Source organism: Cyprinodon tularosa, unplaced genomic scaffold (assembly GCF_016077235.1).
Source record: "Cyprinodon tularosa strain WSP-4 unplaced genomic scaffold, ASM1607723v1 ctg105, whole genome shotgun sequence".
Lineage (NCBI taxonomy): Eukaryota > Metazoa > Chordata > Actinopteri > Cyprinodontiformes > Cyprinodontidae > Cyprinodon > Cyprinodon tularosa.
Window position 1 is genome coordinate 711,626 of NW_024037838.1, and position 22,265 is coordinate 733,890.

The following is a 22,265-nucleotide window of genomic DNA, read 5'->3' on the forward strand; positions in this document are numbered from 1 at the left end:
GCGGACAAAATAAAGAACGGTTTAAAATACATGTTTTATACCATAGATATCCATAATAAAGGCTAGATGTCTTACGGCGGAGTCTCAAACGTCATCACCGGGCGGCCATCTTACCACAGGCAGGCTTTCTGTTGTGCTCTGTGGTACTTAATGTAAGGTGAGTGATCAGCACGGACACAAATACTCTTATCTCATTGAATTCTTGACGGATTTACAAACAGTTTGGTTTCTTACAAACGTTATGAACGTGGCTATAATTCTTGATGCTTGAACATGTCGAAATTGCAGATTTTCTTGTCGAAAAATGACTTGATCGTGCAGCATAGTTGTGCATCACGGTTACTTGCGCAAGTTATCAATAACGATTGTATGACAATTAATCTTTAGTGTAAATTACAATCTTTGTGGATGTGGTTGTAGCTATTAGTTGGCTAATAACAATAATCTGAGTGTTGTTGGATTTTCATTATTAGCCTAACGTTAGCTGGCTAATAACAAGAAGCTGCGAAGTGAGACCTAAAGTTAGTAAGTTAGCAGCTAACGTTACAGTTTAGCTAGCTGCTAACGTTAACCAGCAACTTTGCATCAGTGGAAGAGGCAGAATTTATACATGATTAATGCATGATTTCCAATCGATTTGGTTTGTCAAAACATCTTACATTATGTTACAGGAATTTGCTGGGTCTATTAATAGGAAGATGCCAGACTTTTGTGCTGCCTACGGATGCTCCAATCGCCGTAGTGTCAAAACGAGTGCCAGTGGGATCACCTTTCACATGTAAGATATGAAATTATGATTGGTTTTTGGGATAATCGTTAGTTAATTAGTGGATGTATGTACAATACAGGCTCTGGTACACAGGAACAGCGGGGCTATGACTTAATAGTATTACAAGATTGCCAATAGTCAAAACCTGAGGGAAATCAATATCCCAATGGCCCAAAAAGATAAATGTTCCCTTAATTTCCCCATGGTTATTATAAATTATTTTAATAATACAACTCTTATTTCAGGATTTGTTGTGCGACGGGCTCTGAAAAAGCTGTCCTGTGATGTCTGCCGTGCCAGCTTGGTAACAGATGCTGCATCTGCCATCAAGGACCAGAACTACCACCTGCTGAAGTTAAAAAACAATGGAGGGTGATTCCATCAGAAGGCACAGTGATGGTAGTCAGGGCAGCAGAGTGGGTTCTTCGTCAGACCTCATGTACCAGACGATCACAGCCCATCAAAGTGCTAGAGGTCGTGTACATTGTACGGAAGAGGATAGGGTCAGAGGATGTGTTTGTGCTTGGAGAGCACATCGGAGAAACGCAGTATGGCATAGACAGCCACCACCATACGCTGTTAACATTGGTTGTGTCCTTGTTTTTTAAGTTAAGGCTGCACCACATTGCCAAAATAACCAACCTTGGCTTACAGAGCAACAACATGCGACAGAAACACAATAAAACCGTCCTTTTCAAAGGGCATTAACCAAGCTATGTTTTTTGGGTCATTTTTTCATCTCTGTCTTCCATGTGTATACCATCACAGTAGTGTAGGTGGGGATTTCAACATGCTACATCTATATATACTTGTGAAGGGGACTATTGTACCAATTTTAATAGCAAATAAATTTCACTTTTATAATGGTTTAAAAATAGGAACTTTTGTGTAATTACTGATATATAATCCGAATAGTCTACATGAAACTTCACAGTGCAACCTTTAATTTGAAACCTGGATTATGCTTCTACACCGAGAGGTTGCCACACAATAAGCCTTTTTTGTCAGTATTTCAAATTTATTATAACAGTAATATTTATATTATAAAAGTATTTATGTAAATATAAATAAATTAGGACTGTGAAATAATTAATCACACTCAAATAAAAGTGTTTATATATATATATATATATATGTATTATAATATATATATATATATATATATTTTATATAATAATAATAATAATACATTTTATTTGAAAGCGCCTTATCACAACACCCAAGGACACTGTACAGGCAGATAAAAACATTAAAAACAGGGAGCTAAAAAGTACAAGCATAAGATGCCACAGAAAACAAAACAGCAGAAAGTAAAATAAAACCAAAGGAAGAAAAGGAAGAGAACAATATTGAAGTGATGCGTAGGAACTAGATGTACAATATATAGATATACAATATATATATATATTATTTATATTATATATATATATATATTTTATATATATATACAATATATATATATATATATACACAATATATATATATATATATACACAATATATATATATATTATATATATATTGTATATATACATATATATATATTGTATATATATATATATATATATATATATATATATATATATATATATATATATATATTTCTGGGACCATATATATATGGTTGCCATTCTGTATTTTATATATATATACTATATATATATATATATATTATATATATATATATATACACAATATATATATTATATATATATATACACAATATATATATATATATTATATATATATATATATATATATATATATATATTGTATATATACATTATATATATATATATATTGTATATATACATTATATATATATATATTGTGTATATATATATTATATATATATATATATTGTATATATACATTATATATATATATATATTTCTGGGATCATATATATATGGTTGCCATTCTGTACACTGAGTTTTAATAGCATATATTGATTTAACATAAATACCTTGTGCATGTGTATATTTATTGCACCTGTATGTTCTATTCAGTGTTCTTTTCATATGAAATTCCATGGTTATAATTATTCCTAAGTGCGCAGTATCACAACTACATGTCTGACTTTTGTTTAACAAACCAAACAGTTTGAGAATAGTTAGACAATTGAGGAAGTTATGGTTAATTCAGTACATGCCCCATTGAAACACAATGCTACGAATGAGCGAGCTGCCTGTGGTAAGATGGCCGCCACGTGCGGACGTCGACCCCCATTGGCCAGCAGCGCGGACGAGACATCTAGCCTTTATTATGGATATCTATGTTTTATACCAGGTAAAATACAGGGATAGTTGCTTTCACTGCACAGCTTCATCGTAGGGATTATAACAGGAGATAATTAATGAAACCTAAAAAAAAAATATATATATATATATATATATATATATATATATATATATATATATATATATATATATATATATATATATATAGAAATATATATTAAAATCAATGTTACTTCATTTTAAACGTTATGGCTTACATTTGATAAAACTCCAAATATCGCATAAAAACTTCTTCTCTTATATACAATGAAAACTTTGTTAATAAAAAGGGGAATTTTGATAACTAACAAGGTCCTGTCCATGGAAAAAACAAAAAAACACTATGTTTTCATAAACTCAAATCTAATTTTTAACTAAGATGAAGACATCTCATAACATTGCTTATGCTTTTGTAGTTAGATTTTTGTGATGTTTTTTTATACAGGCCTCTGTAAAAAAGCAAAAGATCAACATCTCATTTTGATTCCTAATTTTATTTTCAATATTGACATCTTGAAATCTCTATGAATGCAAGTGTGATTAAAAAAGAAAGGCAATTGCCACTGGGGAATTGTGTTGTTTTAAGAAGATGCTGAGGGCACCTAGTGTGGTCCTAGAGGGGCCCCTTGGTGCCCATGGGCACCATGTCGGTAACCTCTTTTGTAGACCTTAGATACTGCCCTGTTATAAAATGTAAAACGTTACTGTTGGTCTATAAATCACTTAATGATGTTGAAACTTACATTTCTTAGTTATAGACTCCTCGGGTCATGAAACCTGGGCCTGCAGTGCTACTAAGAGAGCTACACAATGGAAAACTGTATTTTATGGCCTCTAGCTTTAATAGCAACAGCCTGTAACCCTGCAGTGTGCAGAAGCGGTTGGTTCCTTTCAACCAGGATTTTCTGATTTCTGTACTTCATATGTTGTTCAGTATCTTATTTCTACACCAATGCATTTTTATGCAATTGTTGTTATCTGTAATATTTTATTCTTTGATCCCTTTTATTTAACTTTTGTGAGAATGATTCTGCAACCAACAAAGATATATGACTTTCTTTATAACCTTTTCCAAGCTGTCGTAAATTATAATGTGTGCCTTACCATTTTTATTGCACTAGAGGGAGACATATACTGGCCTTATTTTTACATTGATTTACGAAGGTATATCAATGTGAAACAGAGAAAACTTCTGCAGAGCTTTTAGCCTGTGTAGACAAGTCTGTTGGATCTTTCTTCCAAGAAAAGCATCTTGTTTCTCTTCAGAGGCAATGTTCCTGCTCTTTGAAGCATTGGTACATTTTTGAATTACTAGTGACATTGAGTGGTAAAGGTGTTATTAGCACTAGTAAGGCTTTTCTTTTGCTGTTTTGCTCAGAGGAAAATTTTTTTATGTAATTGATTTTTGTTCTTTCTACATATTTTGTACTGGAGATGAAAACATCCACTAAAGGTTGCCATAAAATCTTCTTATATACTTATCTGTGAAACAGTATGTGCAGATGCATAGAAATAATCAGTAGTGCTGCCACATTTTTGTTTTAGCTGTAGCTTTCTTGAACTTGTTGTTGAGCTGAAAGGAAGGGACTTATGTTATTATATTTTTCAATGGAAATTTAACCCAAATCAATTTCTGATTTACCAGTTAAAACCATAAAGAATACATCTTTCTTATATATGCAGAAGCTGATTGCAACATAACTATGCAACATGATGGAACATCCTAGGAGTGTCAAACACAAGCAAGGAACACGGTTTTTTGTTCTTAACCCTTTTGAGGGTAACATATTTAAGCAGATTTTAAAATACTAGATATAGGTAAATTTCTGCCTCACTAAAGATTCTTACATGTTATGGAGTAAAGAAGACAAAAGACTTTCTTGCAGAATTCCCCATGTTTATTGTATCTTGGCAAGCAGACATATCTTTTTAGTCAAAAAATTGCTCTTTGCTTTGGCTTAGAAATAGGAATTAAACACAAGTGGCATTTGATCTAAAAATATGACTCTGACATTTTGGAAAGAAAACCTTTTGAGTCACAAGACTCAGGTGAAATAAGTTCCCTAAATATAACCAATAAACAACCACATGACAAAATAGTGAGATAGCCGATTGTATTGTGCAAAACATTCAGAGCTTTAAACCCAAAATGCACCACAGTTTGTAGTATAATATCACCAACATTCACTCCAAATGTAAACATTAAAGCTATAGAAAAATTCTCAAATACTCTATCATATGTAACTTTGTCATGCACCATTCAGATTATCAGTGCAAATGCAAAACATAGAATAAAACAGAGAAAAAAAGCCCAAAGCAAATACATTTTTATGCAAATTAACATACTGGTTTAATTTTTTTAATTCTATACAGACCAATTTAATCAGTATATCTGCAGCGTACACCATGTAGAACAGGGTTTCAATAATTAAATATAGCTGTTTCACATTCACTTTGCCTGACAAAGGTTTAACAATAGAAGTAAGGAATGATAAAAAAAAAAACAACAACAGTAGAGGTGGAAAGGTTTTCGAAAAAGTATGTGTAAAGTAAACATCAGCATTTAATCAAATCCACATAGACACCCCCCAGAGACACCGAAAGCCTTGGAACAAGCAACCTGTAACACATACAAACAGTTTGTAGTATTGGACATCATGTGCAAACACTTTATTGAACTGTTGACAGCAGTAACTACATCTCTGCATCAGTAGCCGCTCTAATGACAGTGTAAAGACCTTCCTCCGATCGTCTTAAGTGCTGCTACATTCTACCAGTGTCGCCAACCCCTGAGCTTTTTCCTCATTGGGTTTATTCGTTAGTTTCCTCTGTACGCCACGTTGGTAAAAGTGGAGGTGGCTCCTCTGTACAAAGGATTGTTACCCTAGAAAATGAATTAATTAATCATTTTAATTCAGAACATTGCATTCAGTATTCTGATTCTCAGATAAGAGGTTTGATACAGTATCTTTGGTGCTTACCGTATCCCATTTGGCTTTGGCTCTCTCCTCCTCAAACTTGGCAAACTCTCTGCGATCTTTTATTGTAACCAGCAGCTTCCAGATTAGCAGACCGACGAGACCCAGGAGTAGAATTGCTCCGGCCACCGACAAAAGCACCACTAGGATGTCAGGGCCCTGGGGACACTCTGAGAAGCAAACATTTACGAAGTTTAACAGCTTAAAACTTTCCGATTCCAATTTGTTCTCTCATTATATAAATCTGTATTTGACATTCTGTGGCGCTGAAAAGTGAAGCGGTGAAACCAAATTCGAGAGGTGTTCTTTAGATAATAACACATTTCTAGATGCACAGACTGTTCCTCACCTGAAATAGATGGGGACAAAACCTTCTGTCCTGATAATGTACCTAAATCATGTTTTTTTTTTTTTCCTGACAGTTTAAATTCCCAATAAAAGCTAAAAAGCTTCAGAGTACCTGGCTCTTTCACAACGTACAAGATGGATTTGCCAGTTTTATCTTCATAATACTGGAATTTCACAATGCAGTCATTTTCATCTTTGTAGGAGCAGTTCAGGGCATTGTGTTCTTGGAAATCTGACGGAAAAAGGAAAATTGACAAATAAAAACAATTTTAAACAGTTTTTCACTAACAGGAATGTTTTTTTTTATTTTACTTTTTTTAGGTAAGATTTTTAACCTTAATAGTGTGCAACACATACAAGGAGTGAAGGAATGCAACAATTCAACATGACCACAACAGCCAATGTTCACATAAACACAACAAAAATTGAAATCTAAGTAAGTAGATTTTTCTTAAAATAGAGCATTTTCTCTTCAATTAAGCAGTTAAGTGATACACTTTGCCAATGGAATAAGCCAATTTACATTTAAAATAAGCAAAAGCAACTGCAGTCTCTATTTCAAGTGCATAATATCTAATTATCTAATTTTATACTTAGAAATGCTCATTCCATTGGCAGATTATCTTATTTTCCTGCTCAAATGAAGGGAAAACACACTCAATTTAGGAGCTTTTTGCTCATGTTTAGATCGTTTTTGCAGTGAAGAAAGTTCTCAGTACTCACCAGAGTTCTCATCCATTTTCTTACTCAACTTGTCCACTATTACTATTTCATTATTGCAGATTCTGTTGCAGCTGTTGTCACTGATATACTGCCCCCTTTTGAAGTGCTGACACTCAACACACGTCCTGCACAAACAGAAACACCATCAGCTTTATACAATACAGCACTGCTTTATCTGCAGCAGGTGTAAGTTCTACATATAAACACATTTATTCTAAATATACCGTATTATATTTAAATATATTTTATATATAACATCAGGCTGTGTGTGGAGAAATAAGCAGAAAAGTATCAAATAAGTGAATTTATCCACAAGGCAACAAAGTAAGCACAAATCCCAAGTCTTCACCCTAAAGGTGGCCATATATGTCTGTCTGTCTTCCTGCATGCCAGTCTGTCTGTCTGATACTTTGTTGTTTCAACTTACTTAGACGATAAAAACATTTTTAGTGTCTAGATCATGTCTGATATGCACTATAGGGGTTGGGATTAAAGAATCCAGATATTAGTAGTTTACAGCAAGATCCATTAAGCTTTTGGATGTAAAGAGACAGAGATCATAGCAGCAAAAGAAAAAGACTTGAATAGCATTACTAAAAAATTATTCTTCTTTTTTATATTCTAATATCTTTTATAAAGCTGTTTTTGACATTTATGATTCAGGGAGATGGATATTATAACTTCCTACCTTAATGACTTTTTTGTTCCTAAAATATACGATTTAATAAAATGTTAAACCTGCAGTACCTGTTAAAACTGGTGCGAATATGAAAAGATTGATAGATGAACTTACTGCTTTATAGTGCAAGAATCAGGGCATGTGGGGCACTTCTCACAGGTGTCTCCGTAGGCGCCGGGTTGAGTGCACTGACAAACCCCGCACACACAGTTACCCCGGCCGCTGCACAGCAGCCCTATGCTGGACACGCAGGTGTCTGTGCGGGTGGTGCAGTTACAGTTGTCTCCTTTCCAACCTGCGTCACACTGGCAGAACCCACAGCTACACTTCCCATTGCCTGAAAGACACAGACACTGACGAATCAGCTGAAATGCTTCATGAGCTGCAAGAGTTTCCAACTAAGCTAACCTAACTATATACCAATGTTCTAAAATATTTTAGGCTTTATTTCAGGTTCCTTTAAAAGTTTGATATAAATCTTTTTTTTTTTTTTTTTTTTGCATGGAAACCACTTAAAATAAATAAGGATGTCTCCTTCTTCATTGCTTCCTCTAGTGATCAACTGTAAAAAAAACATTCAATTAAATGTAATTGTTTTTAAATATTGGTGACTTGACTCACAGGTTCTAAAGTTATCTGGCTTTTCTCCTATGGAAGCAGCTCCTAGTAGGGCTGCTTACATAGGAGAAATCGATGAATCTGTCAATTATTTTTTCGATTAATGGATTAATAATCGGATAGCAAAAGGATCCTAAAGAAAGTTTTTACGAAATTAAACCAGGTGAAACTAAAACTTTTCCACTTGAGGAGTTCTGGATAGAGCTTATTGACAGACAAAAAAGTTTTTTTTTTGTTCTTAAATGCAAAATGTTCATATATTTTTTAAATTTTTTCAACATAATTACTGCCCTTTGTGAGCTGCGCTGTCAGCTAAAAGCATGTTTTACACTCTCTATACTCCAGTTAAGGATTAATCGATTACTAAATTAGTTGACGATTTTTCCATAATTGATTCATCACAATTAATCCGATTAATTGTTTCTGCCCAAGCTCCTAGTTTTTGTTCCTGCGTGAAAGAGAGGTCTTTAAATACTTAAAGTAGTTTACATAGTGGCTGAGATGTTCCTCTCCATAGGTGATATTCTATTACAGACTTAGGGTGCTTTTAATTTATAATCCCCCTCATTTGTAAATAAGATTTGACACGAATGGTAATATTTAAAGCAGGAAAGACAGGGACATCTAAAATTGATTAACGACAAATGTATGTTTATCTCTGTAAGTCAGGAAAAGGCAAAACTAAAGTAACCATTTGCTAGGAGTGAATTTTGATAAAAATGAAACAATGATCAATATCTTTTTGTGACTCACAGCTGTATGGTAAGAGAGGTACCAAAAGGAAAGGTTAACTTCTTCCCTCACTCTATATATAATGCTTAAAAGTATGGATAAATTACTGTAATGTTTTTAATATATTCTGAATATAAAAAATGTAAAGAAAACATTATTTTTTAGAAAGCTTTGTAAATACAGGGTCTTTACAATGATTGAAGAGGTAGATAAGGACTTTTAAACTTGCACTGTGTGAGCTGCCTCTCTCACCACTCTATTTTAGTAGACAAAACAGTCAAAGTATCAGATGTGGTTACTGGTGTAATTGCACATTCTCTACTTCCTAAACAGTGCACAAATAACTCCGACTTGTATCTGTTTTCCTCTCAAAGTAGCACAAAGTAATTTATTTCCATTTTTAAAGACTCTACATACCAGAAAACCTCTAATTTCTTTTTATTTGCATCTCATTTCATGTCCTGGTTGTTTCTTAGTTTTAATCACATGGGTGAGGCAAGACAAACAAAACTATGAAACAGATATTGCTTAGCTGCAAACTCACCCACACTCCTAAGTAACCGATATTTCTTAATTAACATGTGCAGCGATTAGAGTTTGGTCACTGCAATGTTCTCAGTCTGTGTTTGTGGCTTTAATGTTTCTGAGTTAATCAGCTTGTTTCTTTGAAAACATGTTGCACGAACAAATATATATATATATATATATATATGTGTTTGTAGAATCTGTTTTACTATAATTACTAATTAGGCACCAAGCATTTACTTTAAAGTTGTTATTTGAGAACAGAACTTTTATTCTGACATAAAAAAAACAACTCAGATATAATTTCATAACTTTTTAATTAATAAGTCTATCAAAAATGGAAGAAAAGAGAAACTGCATTTTAGGGAGTTTCCTTTTTCTCTTTAAATGTTTGTGTCAGATTAGTTTTACATTGGAAACAAAAAATTTTTCAACTTTTTTTGTTGTTATTGTTTATGTTAATGGTTGATAATGTCATTATGGGCAGGCAGTCATGATAGACACACCCTCAGACTGCACAAACCTACAGACCACAAAGCCAGACAATTTCAGAGGTGTTGTTACGCTGTGGCAACTATTTGCTGTCAGAACCTCAGCCTAAGCTTTTTCGCTGTATTACAAGCAGACACTCATTGAGAAACCTATGAAAATACGGCAGAGTTTCGGAGACTGCAATGGTCTTATCAGAGAGAAAAATAGGATTCGACAACGGATCACTAACAGTAATGTGACTGAGTCAGAGCCCAGCTGGATCACAGCTGGGAAGTCACTGGTCCTGAAATATTAAACAAAGTCCAAATGTCCATCATTAAACCACTCAAAGTCAAAAACTCTGCTGTAAACTTAAGAAAACAATCCCTGTCCCACATATGTAATGTAGCTTCCTTTTTTTAAATGTTGTTTCTTTTAAGCTCATATCTACCTGTAGATAACAGTTTCACATAGCCCTTTCTGCCATGCTGTTTTCTTCAATAACATAAATTAAATAGCAATACAAGCATCACCCTAATAAGAATAAACATGACAAACTGTGTCACATATAGTAATTGATTATTTTTGTATTAAAATGCACTAAATTTACTTAAAAGCACATGTAAATGTTTTACATCACAAGTATCTGTTATTCAAAAAGCTGCAGTTTTGCAGAAGTTGATAGAAGTTGGTTGGCCCAATAAAAACAAAAGACAAGAACAGGAAAACATGCAGAACACTGAAACTGAGCTTCATCCTGCAGAAAGGAAGGAGAGCACAGGGCAAACAGGCAGTAGTGGAATGCAAACTTTCCTGCTCTCTCTTTCCTTGTATTTATGGGCCCCTTGGCAATGCGTGCTGTCGCCTGTCTTAGCTCCAGTGCCCTTAGCAATGGAAAGGATATATATCCACATAGAAAAAGAAAAAAAACAATGATGTTTTTTATCAGCCCTGAGCTATGGTTAGTGGTAAAATAATCTTATAACAAATACCTTTACCCAACGTTCATTGGACTGCGTGAATGAGCTGTAAAACAGTCAGTAAGGTTCCTGGAAAGAGGCTCTTTAAATGGGACCTATTACACTTCATTTTAAACAAGTTGGGCGTACTAAATGTTTTATTGCATTCTTGCAAAAAAGTTATTCTAAGTACATATTTGACTGTAAATAAGATATATAAGCTGAAGAATTGGAGACTCCTGAACACTCCATTTAAAGTCTTCTTAAATCTTCATCTGAAGATTTGCAACTGAAATCAGGGAGAGAATTTTCCCTCAGTCGAATTCTTTTAGAGAACAACAACACACTTGTCTTTTCCAGCTGCCGGTGTACAGTGCATACAGTGGTAAAAGCAGACGGCCAAACGTGCTCCTCTTCAAATAATGAAGTGGGCTGAGCTCAGCGTGGATTGCTACGAAAGTGGCAGTGCCTGCTGATTGTGACAAATTAATTAGCAGGAAATAACCAACTAACTGGCCCACATTAGAGCAGCAGTTAGAGGAAAACTCCAACTGTAGCACCAAGCTGGGCTGACAGCCAGAGCTGTCTGACAGCACAGTGCTCTGCCGCCCTCAAAGAGAGCAAGTAGAAACCAAAGTTGGCTTATTCTTTATACATTAACTGCACTGGTTAAGTTTGACATACATTTTCTCTTATAAAAACTTTGTAAAATTAATTTTAAAAGGGCTTTTCTACACTCGCCATCATCGGGTACTGTCACTGCAAGTTGTTCAAAGCACTGCAAGATAAGATGCCCCACTTTTTACCGCCCCGGGGAATGTTTTCTAGAGCAACCTTTCAGGAAAGACCAAAGCCCCAGCAAATTAAAGGCCTGTGAAAGGGGAAATTATCCCCATAAATATGTATCTAAATAAAAAGCCCCGGGCTTTTCAGGGCCAATGGAAAAGGGCCTAATGATATGTGCGGTAAGGTAAATATAAAATTAGATAAGAGGATTTCTTTGGGATGTTTTCAAGTCAAGATCTGGTGAAAGTGTGTGTGCGGTTGAAAACATGCCTGCAATAGATAACACTTTTGTTTTTCATTTTTCAAAAAATCTCTATAAATACATCCACTGGGTTAACGCTAACAGTTCAAGAAAAAAACAAAACAACACATTGCTATTGTTTTACTGTTAAATTGTTTTTGTAAATCAAGTAGTTAGTCTTTTCAAATATGAGTAACAAATAATATTCTTGGTATCTGTTTCACACACACACACAAAAAAAAAGTAGTGCCATGCAAACACTTGTTTATGGAAATGTTTGGTGATCGTAAAAAAATCCTTTTGGTCTTGACCTTAATTTAGCTTCTGAGACAAGCGAATCTCCATTTATATAGAAAGTGAGATTCATAGAGTCACCATTTTCTCATAAACTGCTATCTACAAACTCTATTAGATATTTTAACGCCTAGGGGGCACTGAGAGAAGGAAAAAAAATGCAATATTTTCACCTTAAAAATAGACACACTTTATTAAAAGTTATAGTAACACTGCTTCCATGGAAACTTAAAGAGGATTTTTCTTAAATGTGCAAATACATGGCCCATATATAGCTGAAGTATTATTTAAAAAAAAATCACCTCAAGAGAAGTTATATTTCCTAAGTTGAGTTACAAAACTTTGAGCTGTGCAGACTTGTTAGAAGTGAGCTAAAGAACAACATCTAGCTCTTAAATGAGAACACCAGTTACATTCTGACTACCCAAAGAAACCTTTTAGGTCCTAAACACTGCAAGTTTTCGAAAGAGTTTCATTGTTTACAGTTGGTAATTCAATTACTTTAGGTATGTAATTATTTACATGTATTTACAAACAAGGAACGACTGCATATATCTTTGAAATGTTTTAGAAGCTTTCTAAATTTTCCAGTTGCGTAAGAGAAACACAACATCTAAACCCACTCAGATGTTTACAGCTAAGTGAAAAAGCATAAAGAAGTCACTAAAATTTAAGAAGGAGGAAAACTGAGGGAAATAACTCACCATGGACAACAATGACTCCCTCAATGTATGATAGCCTGTTGACTTTAATGAGGAGTGTTGGAGAAATTCAGAAGGATCACAAAAAATCTTGGTTAACAAAGCTGGGAAGTCTAACTATCTCATATAGGATCTCTTTGGACTTAATAAAAGAGACAATGAGCAGAGGCTTTTTACTTTCAAAAGTTTTTGTTGTTGTGGCAGCATCGGCGGCAACACAACAAATTATTTTAATGATTTAGATTGTATCACCACGTGTTTGAGAGAGAACATGAGACAACAAACATAGAAAAAAACCAAGTCCTTCAGCAGCAAACTGTTCTGTGGTAGAATCATTTTATGCAGCGACTCCCCCCAACATTGGAGAGACACAAAAAGAGTCTTTTGCCCATTATCTGGCCAAAGGGGAAAGGTTCAGTTTAGGCAACTGCACTTCCCTAAACTGAACCTTTCAATCTTGACCATGACCTGGATGACTGAGAATCTTCATAGATATGTTACCTGGTCAAAGGCACATGCTCTATAAACACCACTGACAACCAAAGCTTTAGACAAGAATTAAACATATCAGATAATTTCCAGTCTTTTGTCTACAACTTGTTTTGGTCTAATGCAGCGTTGCACTTGTTTACAAAAGGGGAACAGCTTTTTTTTTTGCACATTGCACTTCATACATTTTTTGTGAACTAAATGCTACAGTTGTAGACTAATATATGTAGCATATTTTCCTTCTATTTATTTATTTACTAGTTCAATTGCAGTGCACAATTTTTTTCCAAACGAAACCTGTTTGAGCAATACAAGTGCGAAGCAATACTTTGCACTTGAATTGAAATATTTATTGTTTAAATTGTTTCATTCACGTTTAAAATAAGATTTTTATTCTATATTATTTTATCCTTTTTGCACAAAGGAATGAATTACTTCTGTGTTGACCAAGATACGTTTGAAGAATCTTGATTTCAATTCTGACAAAAAAATTTAATCAAAATGTTTTTTCTAGAATCGAGCAAGAAAAATGTCTATTCTTTTATAATTTAGGGTCAGTTAATGAAGAATTTATCTATAATTTTCTGATTAATTAACCCATCAGCAGACATTGCAGCTTAAAATAACTAATTAAAAAATCTTAGCTAATGCAAGGCAATTTGAATGGAAATTGATTGTGATTGTGAGGAAAACATATTTTAGTATATTGTATATTTGCTTTTATCCTTGCACCATGGGTATATCCCGAGACCATCAGTAGATGACAGAAACACAAAGGACAGACTGCTCTGCATGACAAAATAATACCTAAAGGAAATTAAGACTCACCAAAACATCTACCAAGTTATATTGAGAGACTAGGAACATAAGGAGGAAGACCCACCAACGGGTGGAGCTTCCTGCTGCAAGGCTACGGGCTTTTTTACCTCTTACCCATAATGCAGCACCTTGATGATCTTACCATACCCTTATGAGAGCACCATTTCCTAGGCCATGACCTGGTATGAGTCTCTACGACTATTTCAGGATGTAGAAATAGCTCAGAAAATGATCACACTTTATAATGGAAAATGAGGAGCATGTTGTCTTCTTAAGCCCTCTAGGCGCCCTTCCAAGGACCCAACAAAGACTCTTCATGTATAGCTGATACCTTTACCTTGGAGCTGACTTTCATTCCCAGTATTTGTCTCCAAGTAAATTAGACTGCATAGTTCTTCTCTAAAGAGTGTCTGATCCATAAAAGACCGTCTCATAAACTGTTCAAAAACTTCAAAGATAGCTCTTCCAATTTAGTAAAACAAAAGCAGAAAAACTGGAAACTACTCACCAGAGCAAAGAGCTCCTTTGAAGCGCAGGCAGTTGAAATCGTCACATTCGCAATATTTCCCCCAGATTTGACCGAACTCAGATGAGTGACAGGAGCATTGTCCACATAAGCAGTCTCCTCTACCGCTGCATATCAGGCTGTCTGATTTTGGGAGGCAGTTGGCATCGTCAGACGGACTATATTCATCCAGATGGCACTCACATCGGGGACCCAGTCGACCCGGGTGACACTGGCAAATCCCACACTCATAGGTCCCATTGCCATCACTGCACACTGGACTGTTAGGAACTGCTGTGGCCTCACAGTCACAATTACATGCAAAGTCTACTGTAACCTCCAGAGAATCCTTAAAGCCCAGAGGTTTGATGGTAAAAGTGCGGCTTTTTTCTTTAGGGCAGCTGCGCAGTTGAGCTTCCACACTGAAGGACACCTGTGGAGAGAAATGTATTTTGTAAAAGAAACACAAACACAGGGGAATAACTTTGTAAATACAATTTTTAAACAGTGCATACCATGTCCCCAACCTTCAAACCAGAGCAGGACTGAAGTCCCCGAATGACCTCTCCATTAAGGCAAGTAGCATTATATGAAAGATGCATCTCATCTGGGACTCCCAAATGTTCCAGCTCCACTTTAGAACGAATTTTCTGCCCATAGAAAAACTTCTATTAGTCTAACATTATATTATTGCTGTGAAAGTCATCAAACACATCGGTATTACTATTATTATTATTATTATTACTAAAAGGGTAACCATAGCAAATACTATACTTAAGGGGAAAATATCCTAACCAAACCAAGCCTAAGAAAAAGCAATTTTCCCTAAACATACGTTCTGCTACTCTTGGGCACTTCAGTAACAACCAATATTCCATTGCAACTAGCATCTTTTGCTTCAGTGTGCAAGAGTTTTGGCTCACACTTCTTTGCTTGATTGTTTAACCAAACTGACAGGTTTGCAAGTGTGAACAGCCAGGTTAGAGTAATGGAACATCATCTTAATGGGATTGATCTCAAAACTTTGGAGAGGGGTCTCGCTGCAGACCTGCACTGTCAGGACCCAGACCTGCAGTCAGGACCCTGACTGTGAGGTCTCCTGCACTGTTAGAACTGGAAGTTTATTAGAAAACTTTCAAAATAAATGCAAAGTTGAGTCAAAGCCTTTCTAAAGTAAAGCTAGTGTTGCGTTGATGCCATTTTTTAGCCCCGATACCTGGCTGTGCAGTATCGGCTGATACTGATACCATCTGTTTGAAATTGATGTGTGTGTATATGAAGAACTGCATACTACTTGGATGTAAAATAATTGCCATCATGGCTTTGTCAAGCTGCTGCCTACCTTTGTGAAGCAGGAAAAAGACTAATGCAAAGTGAATCCAGTAGAACTTTTTATTGCCTACCTGGAATGGGTGACAATAGTTGAATAAACTTTTGGCTCTCAAAATGGTATCGGTGCCATATTTGTCGTTACTCACTGATACCGATACCACCATTTTAGTGCTGAATCGGGCCCCGCCCGATACTGGTATTAGTGTAACACTAGTAAAAGCTAGTGTTGATAAAGTCCTTGTGAAGCTAGCTGCCTTTCACAAACAAGTGTTGTTATGCTGGAAACTTATGTACACACACAATTTTACTGCCCTCCAAACTCCTATCTGGAATAATAGATATGTGCTACGTAGAAATAAGTCTCTGTATTTGGATTGCTGGTTGGATAAGGGAATTTGGTCTATAAGACATTTTCTAAAAGACAATGGAGGTTGGCTGTCCTATGAGGATTTTTGATTATTGTATAATCAAACTCCTCCTATGCTCAGTTTAACATTGTCATAAACTCTAATCCGGCAGCAAACATGTGCTGTATGCTATTCCCGAAGGCTTCGAATAAAACTTCCGGAATAAACTTCCGGTCCTGACAATGCAGGATACCCCATTTAGCAGGGCTGCTACGAGGGGTCCTGACAGTGCAAGTCTGCAGCCAGACTCTTAAAACTTTGACTAAGCCACTCTCAAATTAAAATTCTGTTGTATTTCTTTAACCACTTTTATTTGACTTGTTTTGCGTAAGATCTGTCTCCTGATGAATAAGTCAGGTAAGCTTGAGCTTTAGGTCACAAACACATGAACTGACATATTATGAAGGAATTACAATTAAGATGCAGAATTTACATTTACAGTAAATCATCCTGATTCTGAAGAACAAAAGCAGCAGCTGACAGTAACTCTACCACAGTTGTGTTTGACTGTTAGGGATCATCACCATGTTTAATCATCTAAAACACCAAACAAGTGACAAATTAATTGCAATAGAAGAAATCTGTAAGTGGGTAAAGTATTATTTTCATAGAAATTTATTATTTTTAGTTTATCTAAGTAACACTCAGCAATGAAACTATATATTTACCGCATAGGCGTCCTGAATCAGCTGAATAACATTTCCAGAGTCTTGAGACAACCTTCCCACAGTTGTGCCTGGAATCACCTGACTATATTGCTGAAAAATATAACATATATTCCTGATGGTAATCTAGCATTTAACTTTAAATAACTCAGGTTTTCATATTATTTTACCTTGTAAAGGGGTTCAACATATTCCGTCACAGCAAAAATCAAATTAATGTTGTTTTTAGACATCTTTTCTATTAAGAGGCCCAAGGAAGGATAGTCCTGGAAAACACAGAGGTTAAAACAGCTCATGATATTATCTAACGTTTAACTATTCTTTGTCAATACAGTTATTGTAAAGTACCAGAACTGTTGATTTGTTGTAGCTATTGTCATTGTCGAGGTAACATTCTCCATCATGGGGCTGGACAATGCCAGCTATGCGTCCATCTAAGGCGAGGTGAGTTTTGGCATCAGTAGTCAGCACCAGAAGATGTGAGGCATCCGGGCGCCATCCAATCTTGTCCTAACATAAATGAAAACATTAATAACATAGAGGTAAAAATGACAACTCTATATATAAATCTTTCAAACAGATAATATATATGTCTTTTTTACCTTGCATACAATTGCTTGCATGATAGCATCAAATCCACCTTCGGGACCATCCCTATTTCTGGACACCTTCTGCTTTCTCACCTCTTCAGTGAAGCGAGAAACCTTTTCCGTCAGTGACAACACATTCTTAAAGCTAACCTGAGCCTGGCACTGATCCCCTATTCTGTTTGTAACGACACAGAACAGGAGTTAGTAACATTATCTTGAAGTTTTCAAACTGGACAGACTGGTAGAGAGTAAAGCTTGATAATTACAAGTCATCTCAGATGCAAACATTAAGGTACCTACTTACCCAATGCAAGGGTTTTCAACTGAACCTGGGGGGTAAGTAATCAGGTATGGGTAGGTGATCTTGTCCACAAATGCTCCAAAACCCATGCGAAGATTACTAGTGGTTTTGCCCATAGTTTCAGCTAACTTGTTGCCCAAAGTTTCTAAGCGTGAAAGATCATCTTTCATTGAATATGACAGATCCATCAAGTAGTAGAGATCCACAGGGTAATCCTCCACCTGTTTTAGACTGACTGTAAAACGTTTAGCATCACCTGGAAGGAAAAGAAACAGTTTTTTTAAAGAGTAGAGATAAAGCCTAAATGCAGCTAGGCTACATTTTGGAGCATTGTGATACTTTTTATGCAGCCTTTAAGACCAACATACCCGGTCTTAATGTCATGCGGAGTTTCTGAGGCCGAATTTGAGTTACATCTGCTGGATTAGAAACCTTGTCACTAAGAGGATCATCCTGTTGAATAGTCAAGGTGCTGGAAGGAAACTCTATAGCTGCTGCTTTGCACCCTTCTTTAATAAGGTTGTCTTTGAGGTCACATCGAGATAAGCTGGAACGTCCCATCCCAAACTCCTAAAAAAAAATCCATTCTAATATAAGGCAAAATCAAATGTATTCGTTTTATAATTACAGTATCTTCACACAAATGACTGGTAATATGTGTGGGCCCCTCTGTGTGGTATACAAGCTGAGTTATTTATTTAGTTATTTAATTTTCCTCCACAAAAAAGGCTACATTGCTTCATTGTTTCCAGGCAAAAGAGAGGAGACAAGAAGTCAGAGTAGCAGTGATTAAAACAGTGAATCACCAGACAAAACCAGAGACAAGATTGAGAGATTTTTTCTGGAGAAGCAACATTTGCCAGATAGGAGGATAGAAATAGAAGGGAGAGACCTTCCCAGCCTCTGATTCTATTTATGATTTTTTTTTTTTTTTTACTTTTTCTTATTGATACCAGGAGCCTAATCTTACCATGAGCTACACATAGCAGCCAGCAAATTTTCATATTTTCATATGAAATTTCTCACTTTATTCTAAATATCACAAGACATGCAGAATTCATACTAATTCTCTAAGTTTTTGTCTGTACAGCCATATGAGAGCTGATATGGACAAAAAGCTGATCCTTCCTGTGAACAGTATGTGAGACAGATGAGAAATCTGAAACAGATTGAATGATCTGGGGCCAACGGGCCTGAGGACAAAGCTCTTCTTTCTGCCTCGTTCAGACGACCAGCAGCAAGCAAAGTCTAACTGTAAGACAGTTTTAGAGACTCTGTCCATAAATTGTTTTTAATCAAAATTTCAGGCCACTGAATCTATTTAACCTAGGCCTGTTAGTTATAAACCTATTGGTTTATCACAAAAGGCTAAATTAATGTGAAGCTTAATAATAAAATTTTTTTTTTCTCCATTATTTTATGTCTTTTTATAACGAATTTTGTTTATCGAGACCTTTAAGTAAATCCTTTTCATTACAGCCAAATCTTTATTTGGAAATGTTTGCAAATGGCTGAACGAGTTCTCCAAAATCAAAACAGCTATTATTTTCAAACGATTTTGCTATTGCGATTTTATTGCGATTTTCCTTTCCACTAAGCACACGCATGTGGATGTTTTACTTCAGGGTTTCAGTTTTTTCATGACCTTGAAAGCCTGCCTGTCCAGAACCCAGTGTTACAAGACTTCACTGTAACATTTATATAAAATAGTTCTACTATAATGCATAGATCTAGGTGCTAGCTGCAACTCTCTGTTCCCTTCTGTGAAACAGCATGCACAATTTAAACGTATTACCGCCAACTAAAGGACTTGAGGGAGAAATTTAGTGTCTTACTCTTGTTAAAAGTATTGTGAAAAGAAATTGACCACCTCTGCGATTTAAAAATAGCATTTTATATTGTAAATGCAATTAATTGCCCAGCCCTAATGTAGATAGATAGACAGACAGACAGACAGACAGACAGACAGACAGACAGACAGACAGACAGACAGACAGACAGACAGACAGACAGACAGACAGATAGATAGATAGATAGATAGATGAAGTATAGTATCCCCACACCATAATCTTGCCACCCACAAGTTGCACACCTTGCATCATGGCAGCTCAAGTGTTTTTCGACCAAACAGAGGGTTTCTGCATTTTCAACAGAAATTTCAGGATTCATATCTTTTGACCAGACCACCTTATTTCATTTTTAACTGTGCTGCCACAATCACTTGGTTTGTTATATCACAGCATGGTATGAGTATAGTTGCAAGGTAATGTGTTCATTTTTACCTGCTGAGTGCACCATGCACAGCTAGGGTGAACGGCGAGGCATTCCTGACAAGTGGTGACTCCCCGAGATGTGCATATGTTGGAACCTGTGAAAAAAACACCAAAGACATATTGATGTAAAGAGATAACTGTTTATATTTTGCAACAAGTTGAGCAAATTTAAATTTGCTCACATTGGCAGGATTCAAAGTGCTTTATATGGTATCTAGTGTCTGGATCACCGGGTTTTTCAATCGCAGCTCAACTAACCGAACAATTTTTCCGCCACTAGGTTCGATCGTAATCACGGATGTTTCAGACATGCAGACTGGCAAGATTACAGTGAGGCAACATCATATGCAACATAGACATATACAACATCTATATAGACATATGCATCACAGACATATGCTGCAAATACATGTGCAACTTATACATATGCAGAAAACACATATGCAACAACAGCACAATATCTAGACATTTTACATCTGCTTATTTTTGATACAAACGGAGCCCCATACCTTATAAGGAAAGGTGGAGAGTTTAGGAGCATTGAATTCTGTTGTACAATTTAAACATCCAACAGATATTTTCCTTTAGTTAGTTTAGTTAATAAACTGTAATCAGCACCAACTGGCTTCTGTAATTTAAACATTATGAGAGATTTTGTGACTTTCCAAGTTGGAAAAGTGCAGAGTTTACCAAACAGCTGAACATTTAAGAAGTTGGAAAAGTAATAGAAAGTATTCAAAAGAAAAAGATCTTACCGAAAACGTTTGAGACAAAGAGAATCAGAGAGGCTAAACGGTGCATTAAAGTCCCCATGGTTGAGAAGCGATCAGATCTGTTGTTTCTTCTTATCTTTTCATATGGTGGAGGTGAAGATCTTCCCCCATCACACCGCAGACATGCTCAGACGCGCCTCGCATCACTCATTCATTTGGAAACGTGTGAAGAAATATTAATTCATTATCTCACAGTCTTAAGATTTCACAACCTTGTTTTCAATATATCTAAATGGACCAAATGCATGCGCATCTCTGTCAAAAAACCTCAAAAAACTCAAAAAGATGCCCAGGTGTTTAAGAAATTACCACTATTTTTTTTTCTTTTTCTTTTTTTTTAATGATGCTATTATTGCCAAAAGCCACGAAATCGTTGCAACATAGGAATAAACATGATTCATGGATCATTGCAAAAAATGCATAATGCAAACCAAGCGTCTCCTCTTGCAAGATTCGCTCTTAATGTAGGTTTATATTATTTTGAAATATCATTAAAAAAGCATTAGAAAAAGATACTTGGAAACTGAATTGATCTCATTTTATAAACTGAAATAAACTTTTAACTCTAATCTGCTTGAATTTGATTCGTAAACGCTGCTGTGTGTCTGCTCTGCCCCCTACTGGGCAGAATGGATATAACATGTGGCAATTAGGAAAAGTACAAAAAACAGAAACACTTTTCAGTGACTACAAAGTGGAATTTTTTAGTATCTATTTAGGTTTCTTTTCTTTTTTTTTTTTGTCAGACTCACATATGTTTCAGATGATGAAACAAATTTAATTAAATTTGAATTAAGCCATTCAGGACTTGCTGGTGTGCTTTAAGTCAATGTCTTGGTAACTATTAGACATTAATTTTTTAGGACTCTGGTAGAGAGCAGAACTCAATGTTTCATCAACTAAAGCAAGTGTTTTAAGTCCTAAAGCTGTAAATCAGCCTCCGATCATCACACTGATATGTCTGACTGCTTGTATGTTTCAAACTTGGAAACCAAGTCCAGTGGATTGT

General features: G+C 35.5%; 1 protein-coding gene across 1 annotated transcript; it reads right to left on the reverse strand.

Moving 5' to 3' along the window:
* Positions 1-4,927: 4,927 nt before the first annotated feature.
* LOC119783107 (integrin beta-3-like) lies at positions 4,928-21,400 on the reverse strand. Its single transcript, XM_038284446.1, has 15 exons — positions 21,239-21,400; positions 20,493-20,578; positions 18,579-18,780; positions 18,214-18,466; positions 17,922-18,084; positions 17,668-17,829; positions 17,490-17,585; positions 17,323-17,412; positions 15,431-15,565; positions 14,919-15,348; positions 7,890-8,112; positions 7,097-7,221; positions 6,486-6,605; positions 6,029-6,195; positions 4,928-5,931 (listed from the first exon to the last, which is right to left on the reverse strand). The coding sequence occupies exons 1-15, from the start codon at positions 21,294-21,296 to the stop codon at positions 5,866-5,868; spliced, it is 2,376 nt and encodes a 791-aa protein (XP_038140374.1). The 5' UTR covers positions 21,297-21,400; the 3' UTR covers positions 4,928-5,865.
* Between the last annotated feature and the right edge of the window lie 865 nt (positions 21,401-22,265).